The sequence below is a fragment of the Cavia porcellus genome, unplaced genomic scaffold (genome assembly GCF_034190915.1).
Source record: "Cavia porcellus strain 051 isolate PalLab524CR breed Dunkin Hartley unplaced genomic scaffold, mCavPor4.1 scaffold_31, whole genome shotgun sequence".
NCBI classification, from domain to species: domain Eukaryota; kingdom Metazoa; phylum Chordata; class Mammalia; order Rodentia; family Caviidae; genus Cavia; species Cavia porcellus.
In genome coordinates this window covers 43,263,099-43,291,055 of record NW_026947514.1, presented here as the reverse complement: position 1 = coordinate 43,291,055, position 27,957 = coordinate 43,263,099, and the positions used below count along the sequence as shown (strand labels likewise).

The following is a 27,957-nucleotide window of genomic DNA, read 5'->3' as shown; positions in this document are numbered from 1 at the left end:
TGACCTTAACCATGACCTTGGTTTTAGTCATCCTCCATCCAAGAGATTATTCGCAAACATACATCCCCAAAGAAGACCTCTCCTCTGCGCTCCGTGCCTGTATAAGTAATGAGCTATTCAGCATCTACCCCAGCGTGTCTCAAAGATATCCCAGCTCAGCCTGCCCAAGCCAAAATGCATCTTTCTTCTCTAGCACACTCCTCTGGGATTCGCCATCTCAGTCAGGAGCACTGTCCATCCTTTTTATTGGGGTGTCATCTGGGAATTTCACTCTGGCTCTCCCACCATAGCAGATCTTCTTCCCCCAGGTTTAAGCATCCATCGTGTCCATCCAATTTCCTCTGTCATCTTTGTCTTGGAACTACCCTCTTCACATCCATGACTGCTCTTCTCTAATCTCATTTTCACCCTGCACCAGAGTGATCATTGGTAAAAGCATAGATAATCATATCGCTACTTTGCTTAACACAGTACGCATCAGTGGCTTCCCGTTGCTCTTAAAGAGACCAACCAGCATCTTTAGAATGGCTGTGAGCCCTGCACACCTGGCTCCCACCCAACCTCTCCAGCCGTGTTTTGGGCTGCTTTTTCCCTTGCTCTGAACACAGCCAGTTGACCTCTTTCAGTTTCTTCAATAGATCACACTCGCCCTCTGCCTCAGAGCTCTGGCACATGTTGTCAACTCTGCCTGGTAGAGTCCCCCTAAGAACTTAGTCCCCTAAGAATTGCTGTCTTACTTTACTCACTGCTAAGACAAAATACCTGACATCCAAAATTAAAGGAGCTCACAGTTTGTAGAGGTTTCAGGCCATAGTTGGCTAACTCCAAGGCGGGGTCACATGGCAGAGGGGAGTGGCAGAGGAGAGACAGCCCACGGCAGGCAGTCAGAAGGCAGATAGGCAAACAGTGAGCTACTTTTCTTTCTGACCCTTTAGATTCCATCCAGCAGCTCAGTGCAGGAGGATGGAGGTGTGAGATCAAGGTATCTTTAGGACTGGCTCCTTTGGAAATTGTAAGGGAGGATCTGTTCCATCTCTAGGGAATTGTGACATTCCTTTGCTTACAGAAGCACCACCTCAGCTCTGTCTTTGTCTCCACCAGGTGTCTTTCCTGTACCTACACATGTGAGTGGGACAGATTTCACCATTTTATGAAAAAGCCCTCACCGCAGACTAGGGACCCACTACTTTCATAAAATCTCATTTTAACCAATTGCATCTGAAATGACTCTATTTCCAAATAAGGTCACTTTCTGAGTACTAGGGATTAAGACTTCAACATATGAATGGGAAGAGGGGTCACAATTCTACCCATAACATCCCTTGTTCATCTCCAAGGTTGCATCCTCTAGTTATATACTGTCATAATCCTGCTCTTAGACTTATTCTTCAAGCACTGATCACTGTTAATAATCGTCAATCAAATAATCACACAAAAGTATCTGTTGAGGTGCTGTGTCCATTTTTGTTCCCCAGGCCTGGTATGCAGTGATCCTTCAGTAAGCACTCACTAGGTGACCACTAAAGTGCAGGTCAGTATGGGGAAGCCAGGCTTCTCCCCCCAAGTCTGCTCAGTCACTTCTCAGTGCTTGGCCTGCGGTGACCAAGGTGAGAAGGGCTGGGTCAGTTGATGCCCAGTCTCAGTGACCTTGGGAATTTCTACACAAATTCTCCCATAAAGCCAAGGCTATGCTAGAAAGATGTCTCTCCCTGAGCTCCAAGTGCGACTCAGTGTCACCAGTGATTACCACTAAGGCCCTGAGCGAGCCTCTCCAGAGATCTTACAAACGGGCCACTTCCCTACAGGCTAGAATAGCTCAGGTGGGTGCTTAAAGACTGAGTAAAATAAATATTGTAATATGCTAAAAACGGCTTTTCGATACCTTTGAACATGGTCCCTCAGTGCAGACAGAAAGGGATCCTTAGCTCAGTCCTCTGACCAGGAGTCCTGTTCATGAGTCACTGGCAACAGCACGGTGGAAGAATACAGAACCCAGCAAGGTCAAAGGCTTTGGCACAGATGTGCCTGCGACAGTTAGGCCTGCCTCGCTCGATGCTGGAGGGATAAGTGTTGCGTTTGCAGAGGATTCAGGTAGTTTCATGTCTGGCTTTAGTGTCCCGTGCTCTCGTGGCGCATGGAAAGCTGAATACTCTCAATGCTGAACTTCCAGACGCTTCAACCCACTGCCCTGCCACAAGTCATGACCTCTGAAAGGCTCCCGCGCCCGCAAGAAGCCAGGATGAGGCACAGAGCAAAGGTGAGTGTGGTGTCTGGAAGAGGGAATCCTTGGAGCCAGAGCCCTGCTGCCACCTTCTCCCTTCTCTGAGCAGGTCAGCGCGGCTCAGGCCTTTCGTGGTACAAGCATTTGGAAGCGACATTCTCGCCCGCGCGCGCCCCCAGCTGGCAGCTCGGCTGAGCTCGCGGAGGAGACCGCCCGCAATCACAGCGATTCAGCGCGGAAAAGGGGCTGGGGTTCTAGGAGCTGTCAGAATCTGTGGGAAATCCCACACAACTCTTCTCTTTCACCAGTTTAAATCTTTTCACCCTCAATTTGTAGGAGAAACTTCACCTACAGGTTGTTCCTGACCCCACACACGTGCACATGCACACGCACGCGCAAATGGGAGCTGTGAGGGAAGAGCACCTTCCTACATCCTCTACTTTCGACTCGGCTGGGAGCCAGCTTACTTCTTGCCGAGAGCTGTCCAGGCACTATCAGGTGCCCCAGGCCCGGGCCGTGTCCATGCAGTGACCACGCGCTGACCGCTACTGAAGAGTTGGCTCTTCCCTGGCGGTCACGTCTGCTTTTACAGCACTGTCCCGGGGCAGCAAAACAGCATCTCTGAACTCAAGCCTGCCCTCTCCTGCAAGAGCAGGTGAAGAGGGACAGCACAGTCACCTCTGCTGATGACTCTGATAACCAGGGTCACAAGTAATCAGTGTCAAATCCTCCGTGGCAATTCTCCTAAGGGCTCATAAAAGAATACACTACACAAAAATAGGCTCCGTTTAGACACTCAGAGGCTACCTCTCACTTCATAGCCAGTCAGCCAGCAAATGTTAGAAGAGGTGAGGAGAAAAAGGAAGCTCTCATCAACCAGAACACATTTCTTGTGAGACAGTCATAGTCATCTGTTGGCAGGGGTTTGCAGAGATCTACAGCAGCAGAAAGCAGAAAAGTGCCACTTGAGCATTGATAATGATACAAAGGACTCTCCTGAGCACACAGTGGTCCACCTTCTCATCACAAGAGATCGCAGAGGATAATGATGGGTTATGATCTCATTTTGTTCCAAGACAGATTTGAGGTTGTGGATTGCAGAACCAGTAACAAATCACTCCATACTAATGGCTATGTCATCTTTCATAGCAGGAACTGGAAAAGAAAATGCAAAGTCCAATGTATACATCTGGGAAAAGACAGTATTTACATAAGATGCAAATGCTGGAAATGAACCGTAAAAGACAAGAGGTAAATAGGGGAGTACTATCATATTCAGCAAATTGACACCACACGGTCATTACACTGCCACGTGAAATAGCCAAACTTATACGTCCAAGCTTTTCTTGGCATTTCAAATGCAGTACCTGGGGCTTCAGATTCACCTACTATACCTGGGAAGAACGGGGGAGATTTCTTCTGCTAAGAGCCCTCTTAAGACTTTCCTATTTGTAGCAATCTCAGGAATGTATCTGTGCTTCAAGTCTTCTTTTTAAAAGCAAGTCACTCCTCTGACACTCTGCAAGAAAATGGGGTAGACAGTTTGTCCTGGTTAACTGAAAGGGAGATGGCTAGGAATAGGAGTTGGTCTTTATTCTCTTTCTCTCTATAACTCATGCCACAAGATTATCTCACAAGAAAGATTTTGTCTTGCTCCATTTTCTGCTGCCAAAACAGACTATCATAGTCTGGGTAATCAACCAAGAAAAGAAACCCATTTCTCACACTTCTGGAGGCTGGGAAGTCTAAGGTCAGTGTGTGACATTTTCTTGCTATATTTTAGCTTGGTAGAGGACAGCATTTGACAAGACAGTGACAGGGCAGGAGTAGGAGAAACCCAAGCCACTGAACACACTTGTACAACAATCTACCCTCATGAGGACTAACCCCACTCCCAGGACACTAACCTCAGTCTATAAGGAGGGAGGAGCCCTCATAACCCAAACATCTATTATAGGCTCCACCTCCGAATACCATCAGTGTGAATCTGGGCATTAAGTTGCCAAAACATGAATTTTGTGAGACACCTGCAATTAAAGCAGACCTCTTGTAACAAACTTCCTTAGTAGTAATGTCCCGACACTGTCATATTCCACATTTCTCTCTGCATAGAATAAGTTTATGGTTAGTGCCTTCTACAGTTCCAAACATGGCAGTCTCCAGAGAAATGCTTCTATAGTCACCCTCTTCCTAGTTGAGCTGTACCTTTTTGAGACTGTGCACACTCATCTTTCTCCTGATAAGCCTGTGAATAAAGAAACCCTCCCCTCGTAGCTCCTCACAGGAAAAAGAAAACTGTTGCGGTTAGGGGGCTACAGATGACCATGGACAATCTACACTTGTCACAGTGACCGATCTAGTCTCTCCTCATAAAAGGAACTTGGGAAAACTTTAACCACTTACGGACGATCATTTTCAGGTCCAAATGGAACTGAAGAAAAGTCTTCACAGGGAAGCAAAAATGAATAAGCAAAAACTGAGAGACCATAAGGCCAAAAAAATACTTCAAAATTTCCCCAGAAATGATGACTGCAGCATTGTAACCCTGTTGCCTGACGAAACTGTGAGCAGAAGTCTAGGTGAGTCATATTATCTTTTGTTAGTAAAATATTTCAAGCATTTTAGAACCCTCATCAAACACATCCCCAGGGTGGAAGTAGAGAACACAGTGAAAAGATACAAACAGCCTTGGACTTTTGCTGCTGGTATGTCCCTCTTAGGATACAGTGGACACATGGCAGAAAAGACAGAAATGTAAGCTCTACAATAAAATGTTGCCTTCCCTGTGTGGGTTTAACAGGACTTACATGCATTGCAATCCTTGCCCCATCCCTATGAGGAAAAGGCAAAGTCTCCTCATCTGATGGCCAGCGAGAAGGAAGCGTGCGGAGCTGCGTCGCATTGCCGTCGCCCTAGGCAAACTTGCCTGAGCTGATTCTGCCCCTGACTGCACTCTTCCCTTTGCAGGTCAGCCCTCCTGGGCACAGACAGGATGACTAAAATAAACCTAGCACCACTGCCCTCCCTGGGCTGGCTCCTCCCGTCACATCCACTATCTCAATGGGTATGGCCTCCATGCCTAGGGCCACACAGGCCAGAGCTCTGGGTCTTCTGTAGCCCTTCTCCCTCACCATGTGGCTGAGCTGGTAGGTCACAAAGTCCTGCTGAGGTCACTGATGCTGAAATCTGCCCTCTTTCTTCTGTTCCCAGTGGTGTCACCTTAGGCTGAGCCCTCAGCCAGTCACTCCAGGGTCCTGCAGCGGCCACCTGAGCAGTGTCCTGCCCTTAGGCCTTGCCCCCTTCCACCTATCCTCCATGTCAGTATCAGCTGGGGGACTGGATCGGTGCTCCAGCTAGTGGAACCCAGACACGCTGCAGGGTGAGGCCCAGCATCTGGGTTTAAAATCACCCCCACTTGCCCAAGGGACGCTGCCATCCCTTCAGGGACCCTGATGGGGAGCGCTTCTCCACAGCCAGCATTCTTGGCCTCCCAGATGAGAACATCAGGCTGCCCAGACCTACTGAATCAGGATGGGCAGGAAAATCCCAGCGGATGCTCATGCACTGAGGTGCCCCAGTGCTGCACTAATGGCAAGGGATCTCGTAAAATGAAAATCTGACTGCATCATTCTCCTGCTTTAAAAAATATCATTCAGTGACTCTCCATCAATTTCAGGACAAAAGCTAAGCTTCTTAACATGGGACCCTAGGCCTTTCAGGACCTGGCTCTCCCCGCCTTCCACTCTTGCCTCCTGCGCCTCACACACCAGCTCTCCCACCCCAGCGGGGCCAGGCCTCTCCACTGCTCCAGGCCGTGCTCCCCAGCAGACACCCACGTCGGTAACCGCTTCCTAACCGCTGTGCAGCACTGCCTCGCTAGCGGGAGCCCGTGGTGTGTTCCCTCTTTGTAGTCCCCAAGGGAAACCTGCAGTTACAGATGCGCTATGTCGGTCACACACACTGCAAACTGCCCCTCCACCAGCCTGACTGACCACTGCTGTGGACCCTCAGCGCTCCCCTGGGTGTACTCAACTGCTAAAATGCAAAACTGCCTGCTGAAAAATGTGCCGCCCTGCTCAGAACAACAAGATGCTTAATCAATAAGTGAATTATTTCACTTCGTGTATGGTCTCAAGTTGCCTCCATTTACCTATAAAAGCCTCAAGATCATCAGCATACTACTAAATTTTTATTAGTTCATCCAACAGAATAGTTTTTACTGTCATTGTTTGACTGCCCACTTTTTATGCTTTGATTTTGTAGCTTGAACAATTATTTCTAAGATAACAATATGTAATTTTTAAAAAAATAAGTGAATTAAATAGAAAAGGCTGAATAATTGAAAATCTACTTGGGGCATTCATTTAACCTTATGCTCCCAAGTTTCAGAATGAAATACACTTTGTAGTCACATAGTGAAACACATTTTCTAAAAATATTGGTAAAACCATCAAAACCACAGCCTCAGCTAAAGTCATCACTCGAGAGCAAGCCCAGAAAAACCAGCACTGGCTTTGGAGGGTTGGAGTCTCTCCATGGCCCGGAGAGACTAGGAAAAGGCTGAGGCCACAGGGAAGTGGTTTTTGTTCTCCTTTCCTGAGGCTTTTTAAAGCAGCTTTTTTGGTTCACACAGTCTGGGGGAATGCTCACAAGCCAGTCCTATGGTCTGCCTAACCATGTGTTATCTCATTTAATCCTCTCACAACCTTGAAGGCAGGAGTACCTATTCACTTCATTGTGGCAGATGCAGGATTCAAGGCCAGGACTCTTGACTTCCCACTGGTGTGGCTTCAGCAGGAGGCCAGGGACTTGCAACTCCATCCAGGACAACCCTGGGGTCACTACTCATATATAAGGCAAATCTTTGGCTGATCTTTCCAGAGAAGGCTATACTTTGAGCCTTCCCATGGAAGCAGGGGCTGGGAGAGGATGGCCGCATGTTCTCCTGCCCCTCGCCTTCCCAGGGTGGGCACCCAAAGTATAACTCAGGCAGGAGCAACCGGACAGGGGGGAGGTGGCACTAGTGGCAGGGCTGTGGGTCAGAAGCAGAACCAACAGAGGAGTCAGAGGAACCCGATCTTTAGGCGAAAGTCCTACTTTTTAAAAATTTTCTAATTGATATTGGTGATTAGCCAAACTTAGATGGACTGGATAACTCTTGAAAGTTACCTCAACACTTAAATTTTATAAAAATCTTTCTTTGTAATGACTGTGTGTGTGTGTGTGTGTGTGTTCATGTGTGAATACACATAAAATGAGCCCGCAAGGGGTAGATTTTCCTAGTATGAGATAGAAATTCTAAGTCTCCCTATGAAATTACATTTAGTCACAGTCTCATGGAGGAAGAGGGCTGCAGCAGCTCACTCGCCTTTTGAGAAATTGTTGAAGTAGACGGGAGGGAGCTGTGGGTGTTTCTTTGGTGTTGGCACAGAATCTGCCACGCTCCTCTGTGCTTTAACTCTCGTCCTGTCCTATCCACATGAGGGCATTGGGATAATGTGGACAGAGGTACTAGTGACATGGTGCTTCTAACCATTTTAAATGGATTACAGAACCCTCTGCATGCTGGTTCTGTGAAGTGAGACGTTTTCCACCTCTCTGTTACAGATCTGTAGAGGACAAATCCATGTTCAAGGCCACACAGAGACCCAGGAAGATGCTCAGGGGATGACACATGTTCAGGGTGCCGACTGTGAGCTCATTCACTTCCCTGCACTTGCTGGGCAGATGCTCTAGCAAGGACTCCTTCCTCCTCTCTGCTGCAGAGCGTTGTACCTTCTTCCTCTGCCTTCCAAAGGTCGCTCACTTTGCTTTTTCCCACAAGTGGGTAGAGCCAAGATCATGCACAGACATGAGCTTCCGGCTAGTCAGGCTCGTCCAAGAGGCAGATGAGGCGCTCTCAGTCACGTGGCTGCCCTTTCTTGTTCCCCTTTTGGAAGGTGGGATGAGAGCCACAGCAGTCTTGTGAGATAAAATCAACTTGCTGCTGCCTCTTTAATCACCTACTCTGTATGTCACACATATTTACATGGTAAATTTCATACAACAACATAGCAAAATAACTTATGTAATCACATCATGTACACGAAGTGAGCCTCACTCTTTGGGGCGTATAATTCTATGAGTTTTCGTGTGTGTTTATGTGGCCCCTACACTTTCAGAATCACGGTGCAAACATAGTGGAGAAAGGCACTGGAGTAAGAATCAAGGTCCTTCCCGGAACCCAGCAGTGCACTCACTGGATGAGCTCCACCAGAACAGGCAGCTTTCGTCGCCCAGGATGGCCCTGGCACGTTAGAGTTTTCCAATAAAAACCAACCATACATTTTTCCTGCATGGTTTTTTCCTTTAAGGAGAGAATACAGCTAAATTCCAGTTATGGAATCTCTGTGAACCTAAGTTTCCACATGTGCAAGTGGAAATAAATATTGTCTACCATGTAAGATTTATGTAGAAATTTATCTTGTATGTGTAAGAGCACTTAGAAAATTTTATATGCCATTAAGTAAGGTACAGAAACACAGACAAAATCTTTTAAGGTAGAAATTTATAGTTTATAGTTAAACAACTGTAATGCTTCACAGAAATGTCACCTAAGTCCATCATTTGAAAGTCACCTGCTCAATTCTGGTCTTACCTAACTACCTATACTAGTTTTCTATAAAGCTTTATTTTTTAAATTATATGATTGTCTATAAAATTGGGAGTGTACTATAGAGTGATTCCTTTTTCTAAACACATTATAAAACATATAATTGCCAAATATTTTTCATATTTTATAACTTTGTACTACTTAACTCACACACACACACACACACACAGAAGCAACTGTTGCTTTTCTCTCTCACCAAATTAATTTTGGCAGAACATACTTCTCTCTTTTTCACTCAAAACCCTTTTAGATTTTTGTAGGTTGTGTTTTTTTATATTAAGCCTATAAACCACAGAAAATCAAACATCTTACAAAAATATAACATAACATCTAGCACAGAAGTTCTCAAACTGTAATGCTGTGTATACACAATTGTGTACGTAAGACTTTCTGAGGGACAAAGTTTGATTTTCAAAGCTGACTGAATATTTTGCTCACAATATAACTTCAGACCTGAATTATCCTAACACAAAGGGTGTTCTGGACGTGTGCTATCATTAGTATCACATTAGTATCATGTGGACTAACAAACATTTTCTCTTTGAAAGCTTCTGCCTCTAGTCACGTGTTCTAGAACATTCGTCCTCTCACTCTGTGGGATGCCTCCAGCAGTTCCTGGCCCATCTTCCTAGCAGAGGTAATGGATACCTCTAAGCACCAGTGAATAATCTTTCTCAGGTCCATTTTACCATTACTTCTACCTCCTAAAGTTCTCTGACCTTTTATTGAGGTGTTGGTCGATTCATTTACTTATTAAACACATAGCTATTGAGGACACACAGGTGCCAGGCATTCCTTGGCACTCAGCACAGGGAGGGAGCCAGGCAGATGTGTTTCCTAATTGCAGAGCCTTCCCAGAACATGTGAGGAATGAGAAAATGTTCAGGCATCAGGGTGTAACTGGAAAAGCTGGTAATCTGCAGGGCAGGGCTGGGTCCCATTGGGAAGTGACATTCTGCTAGGACATGCAGGAGCAAGAGTGCATGTGACTGTGCAGACCAGGGATGCTGGAATGTTCAGAAATGTCACTACTTCTGGGATGTGCAGAAGCCCTGCAGTGGGAGGGGCACAATGCACGTAGACACTGGACAGAGATTGGAGGATGGGCAGCGATGGTTCCGAAGACTTCAGCAGCAGCCTTGCAAGGTGTGTCAAGTACAGATTTCGAACTCTGTCTTAAGATCAGTGGGAAAATTGATAGGCCAAGGGAGCAGTATAATCTGGTATTTTTTAAAAAATATTCACTGTGTCTACACTGTGGAGAGCGAAACCCAAGAGAGGCAGGAGACCGTTCTAAGAGTGCAGCGGCACACGTGGAGGGGATGGGTGCTGGGGAACCGATGTCAGGGTAAGAACAGAGAGAAAAACCAGAGAGCAATGTGTAGGGGCACGGTTGGCAGGCGCCACTGATGGGTCAGGGGTGGGCACACAGAGTGAGGACGAAGGCCAGGTGGACTTCCGGGTTCCCTGGAGTTACTGGGCAGGTGAGGGGGCAAGGCTGGGGCTGTTTTGTGACCCACAGCAACTAGAATCTGCAGGGCAGGGCTGGGTCCCATTGCGAAGAGCAGGTTTGTGAGTCCAGAGGTGAGGCAGACACATGGCCAGGAGGATAGCAAAGCAGAAACGTCGGCTCTAAAAAAACCTGCTGTAGCTCAGAAGAGCGGTCAGGGTTGCAAACAGGTGAGCTGCAGTGATCCGTCAGGGTTATGCAGCGAGGCAACAATCAGAATAACCAAGGCCCTTGAGGGAAGAGCAGAGTCATCTTTCCTGAGGCTGAAGGAACTCTGAGAAATCACAAGGCACAAATCTTTACGTCGAAATGCTTGACTCTAAGTTCATCAAGCTGTGTATATTTAAAATGTTCTGGCATTCTGGGAGGCTGAAATAGAAAGATCTCAAGTTCAAGCCCAATGTCAATTTAGTGAGACTTCTGCAAAAATAAGAGAGTGGGAATATAATTCAATGTGAACGTCCTAGGTTTGACCCCCAGTATTTTTTTTTAAAGTGCATAGTTTTTTTGTATGTCAGCCACACATCAATAGTTTTTTTTAATGAGGCTAAAGAAATAAGAAATGGTGGGTTTCTTATACAGTAGAATGTAACTGCTGCTATCAAGAGTTTAAATAAAATATGACAAAAGTTTCAATAGATACTGATCACTAAGATGATTCAGACTGTTTTATCTACAGTAGAGGAGACCAGGGGCTTTAACTTGGTATTATTTTCCTGCTTAAAGGTAGTTGGGAAGATTTTCTTTTCTTTTAATTTTAATTTTAAAGAAAACAAAACAAAACAAAACAATGGGAACAATATTGGATTTCAAATACAAGACAGTAGGAATCATCTAGAGTTATTCTAATGCACATTGTTATCCTCTGACACCAGACACAGGCATGCAAAGAAAGCACCAAGTGGTTTCTTTACTTCTATCATTTCAGAAATTTCAGGTGTGTGCCTGCTAGTTTCTTTTGTGTTTATGTCTTCTGGACTTGCTCTGCGTGGGCTGGAGGTCGAGACTGTGCCTGACTCCTTCATCCTTTGATCCAAGATTCCCAGAGTGGTGGAGAGGTGTGGGCAGCTACTCTTCAGCGTTCCCTGATGGCAGCAGGGCCTTGGGAGTGTGGCTTCCTTTCCTTCAGTCCATGGCAGCAGGGGCACCGGTGGGGAGGGGAGAGTTGTTTCTTTCTAATGAACTGACCATTACAATTCTAAAGTTCTGGCCAACAGATCATAGGAAGATACCATTTAAGGCTCCTGCTTGAAACCAACAGCTTCAGAAAACTGCCAGCCTTGATTCAGGGCCAAGATTTTCTTTCCTTTTCGTTTCTTCGTGTGTGTCTTCTTGAGACAAGGCTTTGCTCCGCAGTTTAGGCTGGCCTTGAACTCACCTGGCAACCCAGGCTGGCCCTGAATTTGCATCAGTCCTCTTGCCTCAGTCTCTCTCAGGCTGAGGTTACAGATGTGCACCACTACCCAGCTAAGATTTATTTTCTTGAAAGCTAACATTTCTCAAGAAAGTCCGTGTTACTCTGAACATTCTAAAAGGATGCAAGAGGGGCTAGGGATATAACTCAGCATCACAAGTGCCTGCCTGGAAAGTGCAAGGTCCTGAGTTCAATTCCCAAAAATACATAAATAAATATATAATTAAATTAAATATATTAAGGATGCTTGATGCTGCTTAAATAAAAAGTTAAATACACATATCTTCACACAAGTAAAATCTCACATCAATGCTTTTCTAGTGAAAAAATGAAAAACAAATATAAAACTGAATGAGTTCCTAGTTCTCTATAAAGTCAGTTGATGTGAATGTTAAATCATGTACCTAATACATGCTAAACAGTACTGAAAACAGCACTTATTCAATATTCTTGTCCAACATGTTTAACCTTAATTTAACCACAAGAAAACATTTTCAAAATGCCCAAGTCTTGGGTCATTCTGCAAGATAATTAACCTAGACTCTTTAAAATGTCAGTGTTAAAAAATAATTAAGACAATGAAGACAGAAGGAGGGGGAGAGAGGGACTGAGAGAAAAGGAGAGGTGAGAATCTTTTAATTAAAAAAGATAAAGAAACGGAAAATAAATAGAGACATGACCCTAATTTGGATCCTGCACCTAAAAAAAATAAAAGCCCAGCTCTAAAGAGCATTATTGGAGCCCCCATAGGTATTTGAATAGGGATCATATACAGTAATACCTCAGTTCAAAAACACTTCTATTTGCAAACAGTTCAGCCATCTTCCCCACACAAACATAAACATAGCCCTCTTCCCTTAAATCTTAAAACAAATTGAGTTTATAAACCAAGATATTAGATAGCATTATATCAGCACTAAATTTTCTAGTGAAATCAGTATGCTATAGTTATATAGGGGAAATGCCCTTGTTCATATGAGATTTGTGATGATATATCTAGGGTGTGTGACTGTAACCAATCTTAAGTGGCTCAGCTGAACAATATTGTGCAAAACGCTATGGATGTCTTAGGGTATTGTTATGTACTATATCATTCTTGTGACTTTCAAAAGATTTAAAAATACTCAAAATAACAATTAAAAATTTTTGATGCTTACAGAGACACCAGTTGGAAATACATATGTATATTTGCATATGTCTTGAAAAAAAACTAATTTATTCTCTATTCATAAAAATCTAGGCGCTGAGAGACTGGGGATTTAGCTCAACGGTATAAGCAACTGCCTGGTGAGCACAAGGTCTTGAGTTCAATCCCTGGTACAAAAAAAAAAAAAAAAAAAAAAATCTAGGCACTTAACTAACCCAAAAAATTGGTAGGAAAAATTAAATTGAAATAACTTTTCAACGTTTGTAGGAAATTCACAGGATGCCGAATTTTTGGACTATCAAGCAAGAAACAACTATTGCCCTTGGAAAATGGGCAAAATGGAAATGTGGTTCCATGAACAAGAGGCTGATGGGCATCTTCTCTGGGACAGTTCAAGCTCTGACTCAGAGGAACCAGGGAGAGAGGAGAAAAAACCTCAGCCACTGGTGAGGACCAGGACAGAGAAAATTCCACTTTTTGATGAGTTTTTTGATCAGGAATAAGTAAGTTACTCATGAACATGGATGGTAAGGATACGTTTGATTTTCAAACAAAATTCTTCAAGTTAATATATAAGTTGCTGTGAGGAAAGCATTTCACTTTGGTAAACAGGTTATCATTTGGAGGTTCCTGGTTAACAAATTCGTCATTTATGCTATTAACTTGCTACTCAAAACCGCCTTTCTGTGGGTGGCTGGAGTCAGCAGGGTGGTTCTTCTGCTGATCTCTTTGAAATCTCTCATGTAGTTGGAATTAGATGGCAGCTAGAACTGGAGTCAGCTGAAGGCTGGACGAGGACTGACACTGCTGGACCCTGGCTACTCTCCATGCGGTCTCGAGCCTCTTCACATGATCTCAACAGCAGGGTAGTGAAATTTCCTTCACATAAGCCCAGGACTCCTGAAAGCAACTGACCCAAGAGGAGGACTCAGAAGTCCAGTCACAGAACTGGCTCAGCATCACTTCCTGCATGTTCCGTTGGCTAACCCAAGACATACAGCCAGATGCTTGCCAATGAAGAGTCTTCATGAGGGCACAGATGCCAAGTGTGATCCTTTGCGATCCATATTGGACTCCTGCCACCACACCATGGTTTTACAAGTGAATTAGATCACAGGAAAAAGAAGAGAGTAGATTAGAGTTTTTGAAGGATAGTCACAGTTATGCTCTACTAGACACTGAAATCATTTTAGGCCACATTTTTGTGAGTTGGCCATAACAGAGAGGCTTCAAGACAGGAATGGAATGATGTCAAGTGTGGAAAGCCATTGTGAATTCAAACACAAAACTGAGACCTCTTAGATTCATATGGCACTTACAGCTCTTTAAAATTAAAAGGAACCTTAGAATTTTTCAATCCAAAAGTTATTCCATTTATAAAAATTAGATTTTAAAGGAAAGTTTTTCAAGTACTTCTTTGAGCAAAGGTCAGATCTGTGTTCAGCATGGTCTGACAAGAGTTCTAAGCAATCCGAAGGGTTCCAAGAATGTTTAAAACAAAGCAAAAACACCCTCATTTATTTTAAAGAGCAAAAATAAAAGCAATGATACATTCAAAACAAGGCAATAGGAAATTAACAGTGGTTAATGTAATGTGTATTGTTATCCTCAAGGTAGCTGCTCACATTGCAAGATATAAGACGCAAAGTTGATCAAACAATATTAAGTACAAACCATTCTTTTCAACAAATTAATAGAAATTAGTAGTATAATTACCTTAGTTATCATATACATGATATATGTATGATTTTCCCTTCCTTTTCTCCTTTCCTCCATTCCAGCTGTTCTTTCCTTTTGAGTAGTTTCTTTCCCTTTCACTATATCTATTGTGCATTTGGGATCTTAATTACTTTTTCAGTTTCTTACACTAGTGAGACAATACAATATTTATGCATGTAAGTCTGATTTATTTCTGATATGGTCTAGTTGCATCCATTTACCTATAAAATCCTCAAGTTTAACCTTCTTTATAGCTGAGTAGTAATCCATTGTGTAGAAATATCAGATAATTTTTATCCATTCTTCGGTCAATGGGCATTTGGATTGTTTCCAAGATCTAGCTATTAGAAATTGTACTGCTATGAAAATGGATGCACATATATCACTATGATATGATGTTTATAATTCTCCTGGGAAAATGCCCAAAAAGGAGATAGGTGGGTTGAGTGGGACTTCTAACCCTAGTTTTTTGAGGAATCTTCTCCCACTGATTTCCACAGTGGTTGTAAGAGTCTACACTTCCATCAACAGTGAAAAATGGTTCCTTTTTTCCCACAGCCCCTCTAGCATTTGTTATTAGTTGATTTCTTGATGATAGCCAGTTGTTCTGGGGTGAAGTAGAATCTTAGTGCTATTTTAATTTGCATTTCTTGAATAACCAATGATGTTGAACCTTTTTCATGTATTTATTTGCCATTTGTATTTCTTCATCTGAAAAGTGTATATGCATCTGAGATGCCCATTTTTGGATTGGGTCTTTGAATGTTTTAACTCTTTATGCATTCTGATAGAAGTCCTCTGTGTGAGAGACAGTAAGCTAAAACTTTTTCCTATTCTGTGCGTTTGTTTTTTACTCTGTGGGTGATTCTTGTGATGTGAAAAACTCTTTAATAAGATGAGCTCCAATTATTGATTCTTTGAGGTACTTCCCATGCAGTTTGGTTTTTGTTCATGAAGTCTCTGCCTAGCTCTGTGTCTTCAAGGTTTCTACCTACTTTCTTTTTCAGTAGATTTAGTATTTCTGTTTTAATATTTAGGTCCTCGATCCAGTTTGACTTTATTTTAGTGCATGGTGATATACATGGTCTAGTTTTAGTCTTTGGCATGGAAAGCCAGTTTTTCCAGCAGCATTTATTAAAGAGGCTATATTTCTTCTAGTGAACATGTTTTGCACTTTTAAAGATAAGGTAACTGAATGTATTTGTACTTATGTCTGCATCTTCTAATCTGTTCCACTGCTCCTTAGGTCTGGTTTTTGCCAGTACCATGCTGATTTTATCACAGCAGTTTTGTAGTATAACTTCAAGTTATGATGCCTCCTGCCTTGACTTTGTTGTCCAGGATTGCCTTTAGTATTCTAGGTCTCTCCTCTTTCCAAATGAATTTTAGGGATGTTTTCTCTAGATATTTGAGGTTTGCTAATGGCATTTTGATCAGAATTGCATTAAATCTGTATAACAGTTTTGGGAGTGTGACCATTTTCATAATAATGGTTTTTCCTATCCATAAGCAAAGGGTATCTTTCCATTTTCTGATATCCTCTCTATCTCTTCTTTTAAAGTACTTTAATTTTCAGCATAGATCTTTTATTTTCTCTGTTGATTCCTCAGTTTTTGTTTATTTTCCTTTTTTAAAAAGATAGTATGGTGAAGGGTGCTCTTTCCCTAACTCCTCTCTCAGTGAACTTGTTGTTTGTGTACAGGAATGTTAATCATTTCTGAGTATTAACTTTATATTCCTCTACACTACTGAATTTGCTTATTAAGTCTAGAAGTTTTTTGGTAGAGTTTTTAGGGTCTTTTGTTTAGAGTATCATGTCATCTATGGATAATAGTTATTTAATTTGTTCCTTTTTATCTTTATTCATTTTATTTATCTCTCTTATATCACTGCTCTTGCTAAAGTGTCCAAAACTATATTGAATAAGAGTGGTGTTAGTGGACATCCTTGTCTTGTTCCTCATTTTGGAGTGAAAGCTTTCAGCTTTTGAGCAGTTAGTTTAATGTTGGCTGTTAGTTTATCATAGATGGTTTTTGTTAGATTAAGATAAAGACATATATTCTAATTTTCAGTAAGGTTTTTGTCATGAATGACTATTGGGCTTTATCAAAAGCTTTTTCTGCATCTATTGAGATAATCATGTGATATTTTATTGATATGGTGTATTACATTTATTGATTTGCATATGTTGAACCATTCCTGCATTCCTGGGATGAATTCCACTTGATCATCGTATATAATCTTCTTAATGATTTGCTGCATTCTGTTTGCTAATATTTTATTGAGAATTTTTGCATCTAGGTTCATTAGGAGATTGGTCTGTAGTTCTCTTTTTGGGTTGGGTCTTTTTCTGGTTTTAATATCATGGTAATACTTGCCCAGGAAGGAGTTAGAGAGAAGTACTTCCTTTTCAATTTCATTAAAAAATTTGAGGAGTACTGACATTATATCTTCTCTAAATTTCTTTTAGAAGTCAGCTATGAATTTATCAGGACCTGGGCGTTTCTTTGTTGGAAGGTTTTTAATAGCATTTTCAATTTTCTTAACTGATATTTATTCAGAAGTTTTATATCTTCTTGATTCAACTTTGGTATCTCATGTGTCTCTCATCTGTCTGTTTCTTCTGTGTTTTCCAATCTATGCAGGGAGGCTTTCAAAGCAGGAATTGGTTACCTGAATTTCCACAGGATCTGTAGTGATCTCACTCTTTTTATTCCTTATTGCTTGAATTTGAGTTTTTTCTTTCTTTTTTTCATAAGGTTAGTTTGGGGTTTATCAATTTTACTTACTCTTTCCAATAACCAACTCTTTAATTCATTAAGTTTTTATATTATTTTATTAGTCTCAATTGCATTAATTTCTCCTCTGATCTTTATAATTCCTCCTTTTTATGGGCTTTCATCTTGACTTGCTCTTCTTTAGAAGCTTGAGGTGCAGCTTTAGTTTAGTTGTGCTTGTTCTGTTTTCCTGGTGTGAGAATTCATCACTATAAATTTTCCTCTTGTGACTGCTTTAATGCCTCCCACGGGTTCCTATGAGTTGTATTTGCATTTTTGATTGTAGATATTGTTTAATTTCTTCTTTAATTTCATCTGTGACTCACTAAAGAGAGAGTTATTTAATTTCCATGTTTGGGAGGGTTGTCATTAATTTCCAATTTCATTGCACTGTGGTCAGATAATATTCATGAAATAATTTCAATCCCTTTGCATTACTTAAGCACGTTTCATGTGTTAGTAAGTGTATCATCTATGTTAGAGAATGCCTCATGTGCTGCTGAGAAGAATGTGATTCTGAAGTTTTTGGGTGGAACACTCTGTAAACATCTACTAAATCCATTTGTTTATAGATTTGGTTCAGTTCTATAATTTCTTTGCTGTTTTTTTTTATATAATTGATCTATTTTTTTGTCACAATGGGGTGTTAAGGTCCCCCATTACAATTATGTTATTGCTTATTTGATTTCTCGTGTCTATTAATATTTGTTTTATATAATTGGTTGCTCCCTTATTTGGTGCATATATATTTATCTCTTCCTCTTGAATTTTTATCCTAACAAGTATGTAGTGACCTTCTTTGTTTTGATCAGTCTTAGCTTCGAGTTTACATTATCTGCAAGAGAATAGCTACCCCTGCTTTTTTTCTGAGTTCTGTTGCATGAACTATTGTTTTCCATCTTTAAGTCTATGAGTTTCTTTTTGAGCTAAATGTGTTTCTTATATACAGCATATTGTTGGCACTTGTTTCTTAATCCATCCTGCTAGTTTATTTATTTTGATTGGTGAGTTGAGGCCATTTACATTGATAGTTATAACTGCTATGTATTGACTTATCCTTGTCACGTTATTTTCCTGCTGCTAGTTCCCTACTTTCCCCTCTCTGTTTAATTGCTTGACCTGCTTAGTGGTTTCTTTCTGTTGTTGTTTCTTGAATTATGGTTGTTTTTATTCCGGTCTAGAATATCTTTTAAGTTTCCTTTGTAGTGTTGGTTTGGTGGTCATGAATTTCTTCAGTTGTTATTTGTCATGGAAGTATCTTATTTCTCCATTAATTTGAAACATAGTTTTTCAGGGTCCATCAATCTGGGTTGGAAGTTGTTTTCTTTAAGAACTTTAAATACTTCAAGTTCCTCTTGACTTGAGGGTTTGTGTGGAGAAGTCTGCCATGACTCTGATGGACTTTCTTGTGTAGGCCTTTCTTTTTCTAACAGCCTTTACTGTTCTCTTCTTGTGCTGAGTTTCTAGAATCTTGATTATTATGTCTGGGTGTAGACTTATTTTGGTTTAGAATGTTTGGAGTTTATATGCCTCACTTATCTGTATGTCAGGATTCTTTACCCATGCTTGGGAAATTTTCTATTACTTCTGCAAATAGTTTTAAGGTCATTTGTGTTGTCTCTTGCTTTTTCACTGACACCAATTATTCTTATATTATTTATCTTTGCATCATTTTGCAACTGTTGAATTATTATTTCCTGATCTTTTGTCATTGTCAAGAGGTCTTTTCTTTCATGATTGCTACCTGTGATCCTGTCTTCAAGATCAGAAAGTCTGTCTTCAATGTACTGAAGCAATTTTGCAAGCTCTCAATGAAATTTTTAATTTCCTGGGTATCTGTTTGAATGTGTTTCTTTCCTGTATTGATTGTTCAGGGTCTCTGTTCTCTTCCTATCATCATCTAGTTCTGTAATCCAGCTCTACTCTAAATTTGCTGAGCAATTCCTTTATAAATGTTGATATTTCTTTTTTTTAACCTGAGAAATTATTTCTAATCTGATTTCCTCTATAACCGCATTGGTTTGTTTCTTTTCTTTGGTTGTTATCATTTCAGAAATTTCAGGTGTTTCTTCTATGTTGATGTCTCCTGGACTTGTTCTGGTAGGCTGGAGGTCTGAGACTGCATTTTGTTTATTCATCTTGTCATTTTCTATTTTTAAAAAATTATTTTGTTTTCTGTGATGATCCTTGTGAGTTTTTGTGATACAGAGCTATATCACTAGTATTAAGGCTTCTCTAGGAAGTCTCCAAGGATATCTTCTGTGTATAGGAGATTCTTGGTTTGTGTCTGCTCCAAAATCCTACTTTCCCAATTATTTAAGAGTAGGATGTTGGTATCTGTATGATTCAGTTCCCAGTCCTTTGGTGCAAGGATGTGGTAAGATGATTACCCCAGAGCTTCCCAGTATTGTTACAGGGGGTAAACAACTGATATAATATATATGACATCCTAGCTAACATAGTAAAATTAGCAATAACAATAGCATGAAATACAATTTAGAAACTGAAAGCCTGTGGTAACTATTGATTTTGACTTTAGACAATAGGAACAAATCTATAGTTATATAACAGAACTGGTTGTAAATTAGGAATTTGTATGCAGTGTTACCCCTTGGAAGAATGGTTATACCTTATGGTGGGGAAATTTAGGGAAGATAGTGTAATTAAACAAAGTGTGTTGGTTACTTTTTCTCATTGCTGAGATAAACTACCTGGCACCCCAAATTAAGAAGAAAAGGTTTATTTAGCTCAAGTTTGTGAAGATTTCAGTCCGTAATCAGCTGGCTGCAAGGCAGGGTGGCACATAGCAGAGGGCAAAAGGTTCTGACTGTGGAAAACAGCAAAAGCAAGGGCACAAAAAGGAATGAGTGCTCAGAGAAGATTCTTTCTGGCCTTTATATTGTATATAGGCTACTCACCTCAGATGAGTGTAACACTCACACTCATAATCCTAGCATTGGGTGATGAATCAATCACAAATTCTAGAAGCTTTCCCCCATGACTTTATAAGGCTTTATGGGGACATCCAGGCACAAACCATAACACAAAGATAACTGGGAAGTAAGTAAAAGCAAGGATGGAGGACAAAGGATGGTCAGAGAACAAAGTTTTAAAAAACTAGATAGAAAAGAAAGTATGGTATATTTGAGGGATTATCTGAGCTTGGTCTCAAGGTTTGGGGGATGGGATTAGTTGTCTGTGTCTGGAGTTCTGTCCAGCCATTTAGAAGAGAAAAAAGAAAGAAGGAAGAAAGGAAAGGGAAAAGAAGGAGGAGGGGGGGCTGGGGATTTAGCTCAGCGGCATAAGTGCCTGCCTTGCAAGCAGGCAGTTGTGAGTTCAATCCCTGGTACCGATAAAAACAAAAAAGACAAAAAAAAAAAGAAGGAGGAGGAGGAGGAGGAAAAGTAGAAGAAGAAGAAGAAGAAGAAGAAGAAGAAGAAGAAGAAGAAGAAGAAGAAGAAGAAGAAGAAACGATAAAAAAGAAAAGAAATTTTTGAGAGAAAAGGACTGATTACCAAGTCCTTCCATTATGGTGGCTGGTCCCATGGGGGAGAGTCAGGCACCCGAAAAATATTCTTTTAACCCTTCAATGGGAAATCTTTGAAAAGAAAAAATAAAGGAAAATACTATGTGAATTTGACATTCAATCAATCCAGACCAGTCTCTAAGAAAATAAAATGCCTGGATCCTCAGAAAAGGAATATTTAGCTTTCCTCCAGTTGACAGCAATTAGGCCCTCAGCATATCTACTGCAGTTCTTCATGAGTGCCTTTTTTTGATACTAAATGAAAAGCTTATTTCCAGTAAAGGAATACATACACTGTTTGACAGCTAGTTTTCTCACAAGATGAGATCTTCAAGAGGAACAATAAACCCAACTTGTTCATCACAGTGGGTGTGGAAGCCTTAGAGTGGGACGGGAAAGCCCCAGCACTGAAGCTAAGAGAACAAATTAGGCCTTCGTCACATTTCTGTCACTTAAACTTGCATAAAGTTCCCTCCACAAACTCATTGGACTGTGAGCAACACGAGAACACAGACCACATCTTTTCCCTGTGGCATCTCTGCTTCCAAAAACATCTGGCACAGATTAGTTAATGTTTGCTGAATTAATTTATGTGCTAAGTTAACTAGTCAATTAGAGAGGGATTTGTTTCTCTCCAGCTATACAGTGCTCACTGTTGTACTAAAATGTTAAAAAACTAAAATACTTAGTTAAAAAGATAGTTATAAGCAGAATTGTCATTCTGTGCTGTGATTATTACCCTAGTAACCACGTAATTGAAGCACCAACCACATAGTTATAGATTAACTGACCACGTTGTCATGCTGTTCTGTATGCATTATCTCCCGAGTAACCTGTTTGCTGTGTCAACCTTTGTTCCCTTTGTAAGAGACAAATGATGCTGTGTCAACCATTGTTCCCTTTGTGAGAGACAAATGTTCCTGGAATTGGCAGACCAAGGGCTATGAATTGGCTAACCACCCACTGTGAAATGCCTCTGACCTCAAGCAAAGGGGAACAAAGGCCCACCTTGTTTCTGTTACTTATTACTATGTACTTAATGGTCAATGAGCTAATTGTAAATGAACTATAAAAATCTGTCAAAATTCTAACCCAGTTGCACAGCTTTGCAAACTCCATCTGCACTGTGCTGCTGATACCATCTTAAATAAAAGCACTTCTTTTTTTAGATGTCTTGCTCCCTTCTTGACAACAGATAACATCACAGGGCTTGTTTTAGGGGTGCAACATTTGGAGGCATGTCTGGGATTCTATGGGGACCACTCTCCACATTATTTTCACTGATCAATCAGCTTGAACCATCTGTAAGTATTTGAGTCTTTTGTTCTTTGTAATTTGAGTGTGCACCTTTGAAGTTGCAGACAAGCCTGGCCCCTTCTACATTGGAGCGGGACACCCTCCAGGAAAAGGCTTCTAGCCCATTTGTGATTTGGGATTTTTTGTCCTTTGGTTTTGTACTTGGTATATTTTTACTGTGGAGTCATTTGCTTGTTTGAATCTGTTACCTCAGTACTAACATTCAGGTTTCTTTTATTTCTCTTAAACTTTAAACTACTGTTGCAGGTTCCATGTGGCTTATTGGACTTAAGGGTTATAATGAATTTATTTCCCTTTAGGTTGCCAAACCTCGGACAGAAAAACCTTTGTGTCTTTAATGTTGGTCTTGTCTTTTGTGGCACCTTGTTTAATGTTTTAGTCCTCAACTGATTACTTAAAACTTCAGGATGCCTTTAAAAAGTATTTTTCTTACTGGTTAAAATATATATATATATATATATATATATATATATATATATATATATGGTTTTAAAAATCATATTAACTTTATCAAGTGAAGCCAGGTCATACTGTTATTGAGCCAATTTAAAAAGTTACAGTTTGTAAAGTGTAACATTTTAAGGTGGTAAAAAGACATAAAATGATTCAATATATTTTAGACTACTAAGAAAGTCACTTCAAAGATTTTGTTAAAAGTTTTAATGTTGTCTAAAAAGCTAGAGAAAAGGTAATTGACTGGTAATAAGTAAAAAACAGAGAAAAAAAATGTGTTCAGAATTTGACAGAACTGGATCAATAAACCTGTACTGCAAAATGTTTCCATTAAAATAAGATTATATTCCAAAAGGGGGAGGACAAACTAGAGCCCTTTGTCATCCCAAGCTTATATGATGATGATAAGTCAGTATTGACCATTATGTAAAATATATTTGTCAGTGAAAATAAGAACCAAAAAAGACTGTAATTCTCAGTCCTGTCTGGACTAGGAGCCATTAGCATTCAGAATTGCCGGACTCCACTTCCTCAACCCCCTTTTTCTAAGGACCCTCAGGACCTTATTTCTCCTCTGGAATCTGTGTTCTCCACTCATTGCCCCACTTGGGATGACTGCCAGTAGATTTTGTAAGTTTTTTTTTTAATTTTTTATTTTTTATCAGTATCAGGGATCAAACTCATGACCTCCTGCTTGCAAGGCAGGCACTTAAGCCACTGAGCTAAATCCCCAGCCCCGATTTTGCAGGTTTTGTTTACAGCAGAGGAGAGAGAAAACATTCACACTGTGAGATAAAAAGCAGTGTACATTCCAGATGAAAACTCATCCTCTGATACTGAAAGCCAGAACTGTGTTTTCCCTTTGTCCTGCCCCACTGGACAACCAAAGGTAAGGAGGCTCGATCGGTATCACCAGTTGTTCTTGGAAGCTCGCCACCAGAAAACCCCGCTAATTTGTCCAAGGTAGCAGAGGTGAGACAATTGGCTGATGAGTCTCCTCGGGGTTTCTGGAAAGATTGCTAGAGGCCTATTACATTTATACACCCATAGATCCTGTAGCACCTGAAAAGCAAAGGCCATTAATATTGCCTTTGTAACTGTTGGCCCTTGATATTAAGCGAAAATTGCAAAGGCTTGAGGGATTTGAGGGAATGCCCCTCAGTAAGTTATTAGAGATTTCTTAAAAGATATTTGACAACCAGGAAGACCCTAAAGACCAGAAGCGGACAAAAGTGCTGGGAATGCTAGCCGACAAAGTCACCCAGCCAGATGAGAAGTCTCTTCTGCCCCTAGATAAAAATCAATGTGCTTATTGCAAATAAGAGGGGCACTGGCAAAAGGACTGTCCCAAGCTCTTCCATGGGCTTTAGATCTTTCCAAGGGGCTTGATAACATGGCAGCCAGATGGCCACCTTGTCTGTGGATGATTTCCTCAGTGGCCTTCCTAGTAAAGGAGGCTCAAAAATTGACTTTTGGATGGAAACTCTTAATTGTCCCCTCCCAATCACTGGAAAGTCTCATCAAGGCTCTGCCAGACGGCTGCCTAACTCCCAAGCCATGCCTTACTCAGCCTTACTTCTGGATCCAACTACCATCAGTTTCAAGGGGACAGTGACTTTAAACCCAGCTACTCTCCTGTCTGGAAGTTATTGATAATCTCATGGGGCTTCATCCAGATTTGACAGATGAGCCACTGTTGGGAGTTCCATCATATTTCTCCGATGGAAGCAGTTACATTTATCAAGGTAAGTGGGTCATGGGAGCTACTGTCACTACGGACTCTCAGATTCTATGGGAACAAACCTTGGAGCCAGGAACATTGGCCCAATGGGCTGAGCTCACTGCCCTCACTGAGGCCCTCAAGTTGTCAGATTAATAGCAGATACGCATTTGCTACTGCCCATGTTCATAGGCCATTTATCAAGAATGGGGTTCATTGACTTCAGGTGGCCAAAATATCAAAAATGCTCCCCAAATTTTGGATTTTTTAGCTGCCATTTGGATGCCAAGGAAGGTGGCTATTAAATAATCTAGCAGATGCTGCTGCCCAAAAAGCGGCCACAAAATCAGTGGGGATTGAGACAGCCCCGGCATTGCTGCTGATTCCACCTACTTTGTCAGAGCCCTTTTACACTCAAAAAGACTTGCATTTGGCAACTCAACTCCAAGCAAAGCCTGATATCCCTGGGGGCTGGTACCAACTGCCTGATAAGCGAGTCCTCCTCCTCGAGGCCTTGAGATGAAATCAGTCCATTACACGAGAGCATCAAAACTCACTGCCCTTTTTAGAGATAATTTCTTCATCCCTCAGTTATCAAAGCTTACTCAATCTGTGAGACTTAGATGCCCTCAGTGCCAGTTAGTGAACCCAAAGCGACCACAACAAATGGAAACCACTTGTTATCATGGGACTATGCCTGGAAAACATTGGGAAATAGATTTCACAAAAATGGGAAAGCCTGGACTTCAAGGGAATAAGTGCTTATTAGTAATGGTAGATACTTTCACTGGATGGGTCAAAGCTTTTCCTACTAAGTCTGAGTCAGCTCTGATAGCAGTTTCCTTGATTTGGCCTCCCTTTATCCATGGGGTCTGACAATGGCCCAGCTTTTATAGCCCAGATAACTCAAAAACTAACCCAAGTGTTGCAGATTGATTGGAAACTCTATTGTGCTTACTGACCTCAAAGTTCAGGACAAGTAGAAAGGATGAACAAGACCTTAAAAATGGTAATAACTAAGATGGCATTGGAAACTGGTGAGAACTGAGGGAGTCTCCTTCCTTTTGCCCCCTCACACATGCAATGTACCCCCTATGTATGTTGCAGGTGTTTCCCCTTTTGAAGCTCTATATGGGAGACCTCTTCCTCTTATTCCTAAGATATCTGAGGAAAAATTAGCAACCTGGCTAATCAAGATCTTGTTAAGTCCCTCCAGGCCCTTCAGCTAGTTTTGGCTTCTATCCACCAGTAATTCCAAGAACAACATCCTCCGCCTGCAGTCCACTCTGAGGATAAACGTCCTGCAGTGGAACCTGGGACACTAGTCCTCATCAAGAGACATCACTGTGAGACTCTCGAACCACGTCCTACACTGTGGTCCTCAGCACTCCAACTGCCATCAAAGTCACTAGAAAGCCTGCCTGGATTCATCATTTCCACTTCAAGCTGGTTCCAGCCTCTGACAGTGATCAAACTACAGATGAGTGGACTGTTGTTCCCTCCAACGATTCTTTAAAGCTTAAAATTGCCAAACGTATATGATAATCTTGTTCTTATGTGTTCTTCCTTATGGAAACCCCAAGGAGATACCTCATAATCCACTGTTTGGAACTTGGAAAATTACTGACTATTTCACTGGTGAATTATTGGTAGCCAACACTACTGTCCAAGGGATAATTAAGATAGATTTATGTGTCCTATTAAATAACACCCCAGCAAAAATTAGACAGAAGAGAATATTGTTCGGTCTGCATGCCATGCTGCATGATTGGTTGCTAATGGAGCCTTGCAGGGACCCACGTAGTCAAAAGAAATTACAGTCCTCTGGCTGGTATCTTTGCTCCCAAGAGCAACAGCCAGCCTCTGATCACACTAGGAGGTGTTCACAGTCCATAGAGACAGAATATTTTTGTAGACATTGGGGTTGTGAATCCGTATCTCCTTGGCAGGGAAACAAAGGAGATCATTACCTTTTCCTCACTTGGGAGATCCCATCTTCCTGCACCCTAAACCAGTGTAATCTTATGACTTTTAGACCCAAAATCCCAACTGATCCTGTTTGGAAAGCAGGATTACATTATGGTATTATATTATGGATTTCCGGATATGACCCAGGAACGGCCTTTACCATTCAGTTTGTTCCCTGAGCCTGTTTGGACAGCCCCCACCAGGTCCATAGGCCCTTAGGCTCCCCAGCCACGTTGATCTCTTCCTGTCACTCATCTTCCATCCTCCTCCACTAGACTTCCTGCTCCTGAGAACTTTTTGCCCTCTGCCACTTTTGCACCATCCCTAGACCCCTTCTTGCCTCTGAACATTGCTTATCAGTTTCTCAATCTTAGTGCCCCAAACTTCACTGCTGACTGCTGGCTATGCCTTCCATCTCAACCTCCTTCTATATGGGCACCCCTGTGACTATTATGGCAAATCAACTTTTAAATTCCTCTGTAGATGACACCACTTACTTGTTGGTGGGGTGCTAGGCCCCTGCTCACACTGGACAATGTACAAGGTGCTCCAGGAACCCGTGTTTACTCTGTGTCCTACTCCTTGCACACTTCCCCTTATGCTGCACTTTGTAATCTTAACTCTTCAGCTTTAATTCATAATTTTTCCTATCCTGCTAATCAGCACCTTGTTGCTCCCAACAGAACTTGGTTTGCCTGTACTTCTGGTATAACTCCTTGTTCCATGCATCACCTGTTCACCCAGCATCCTGAGCTTTGCATATCTTTCCCCAGGTGTACTGGTACTCTGGAGATAATGGTAGGAGTCATTTGTTCCTTAGCTTTGACCTAAAGAGTCCAGTCCAATTGGAGAGAAATCCCATTCTCATACTTGTATTACTGGGAATTGGGATGGCAGGGTCAATAGGTTTAAGAGTGTCCAGTCTAATAGTTGGAGACCAAAATTATAGACACTTAAGTGCACTCATTGACCAAGATCTAGCAGCCCTTAGAGACTATCTCCAAATTAGACAATTCTTTAAGTTCATTGGCTGAGATGGTCTTACAAAACCAAAGGGGTCTAGATATCCTGTTCCTAAAGGAAGGAGGCCTCTGTCTGGCATTAGGAGAAAATTGTTGCTTGTATGCCAGTCATTTTGGGGTTATCCAACAAAGTATGGCCAGCCTTAAATGTGGCTACAGGAACAAGAACAAGCCAGACAAGTTGAACAGAATTGAATGATGGTTTTCTCTATCTCCCTGGTTGACAACGTTAATCACAGCAGCCTCCAGCATCCTATACAGTATCCCACCTTTCTATTATGCAATGTGTATAAGGGGTTGTTTGGGTGTTTCAGGGGTAGAATGGTACACTAGAAAAGTTTGTGGGATCTCCTTTAGAAAGGAGAAATAGCTTACCTGATAGCCAGGCTGAGGCCCAGAGAAGGCAAAAGGCAACAGAGCAGGACAGGGCCACTAGAAAGCCTCTGCCTGCAGAGGACACAATTTTATGAACAGATACCTCTGCTTGAAAACTCCATGAGCCAGTGATTTG

The 27,957-nt window shown here is 41.5% G+C and overlaps 1 protein-coding gene and 1 non-coding gene across 4 annotated transcripts in view; one reads left to right on the top strand and one right to left on the bottom strand.

The window, feature by feature from the left end:
• Positions 1 to 22,722, top strand: part of Ccdc198 (coiled-coil domain containing 198) — a 46,652-nt gene extending 23,930 nt beyond the window's left edge. Inside the window, exons 3-6 of one of the 3 annotated variants that reach the window (XM_013155134.2) lie at positions 2,171 to 2,257; positions 3,374 to 3,472; positions 4,641 to 4,800; positions 13,212 to 22,722. In XM_013155134.2, coding sequence (XP_013010588.1) covers positions 2,171 to 2,257; positions 3,374 to 3,472; positions 4,641 to 4,800; positions 13,212 to 13,447 — 582 coding nt within the window. In that variant the 3' untranslated portion in view covers positions 13,448 to 22,722. Of the gene's footprint in view, positions 1 to 2,113; positions 2,258 to 3,370; positions 3,473 to 4,640; positions 4,801 to 13,211 lie in introns of all 3 variants that reach the window. The other 2 variants (XM_003472475.3, XM_063240784.1) reach the window with 2 other exon arrangements.
• Positions 11,547 to 11,678, bottom strand: LOC111757624 (small nucleolar RNA SNORA2/SNORA34 family). The gene has a single exon (XR_002791926.1). It is a non-coding gene; the product is annotated as a small nucleolar RNA SNORA2/SNORA34 family (small nucleolar RNA).
• Positions 22,723 to 27,957: the final 5,235 nt, after the last annotated feature.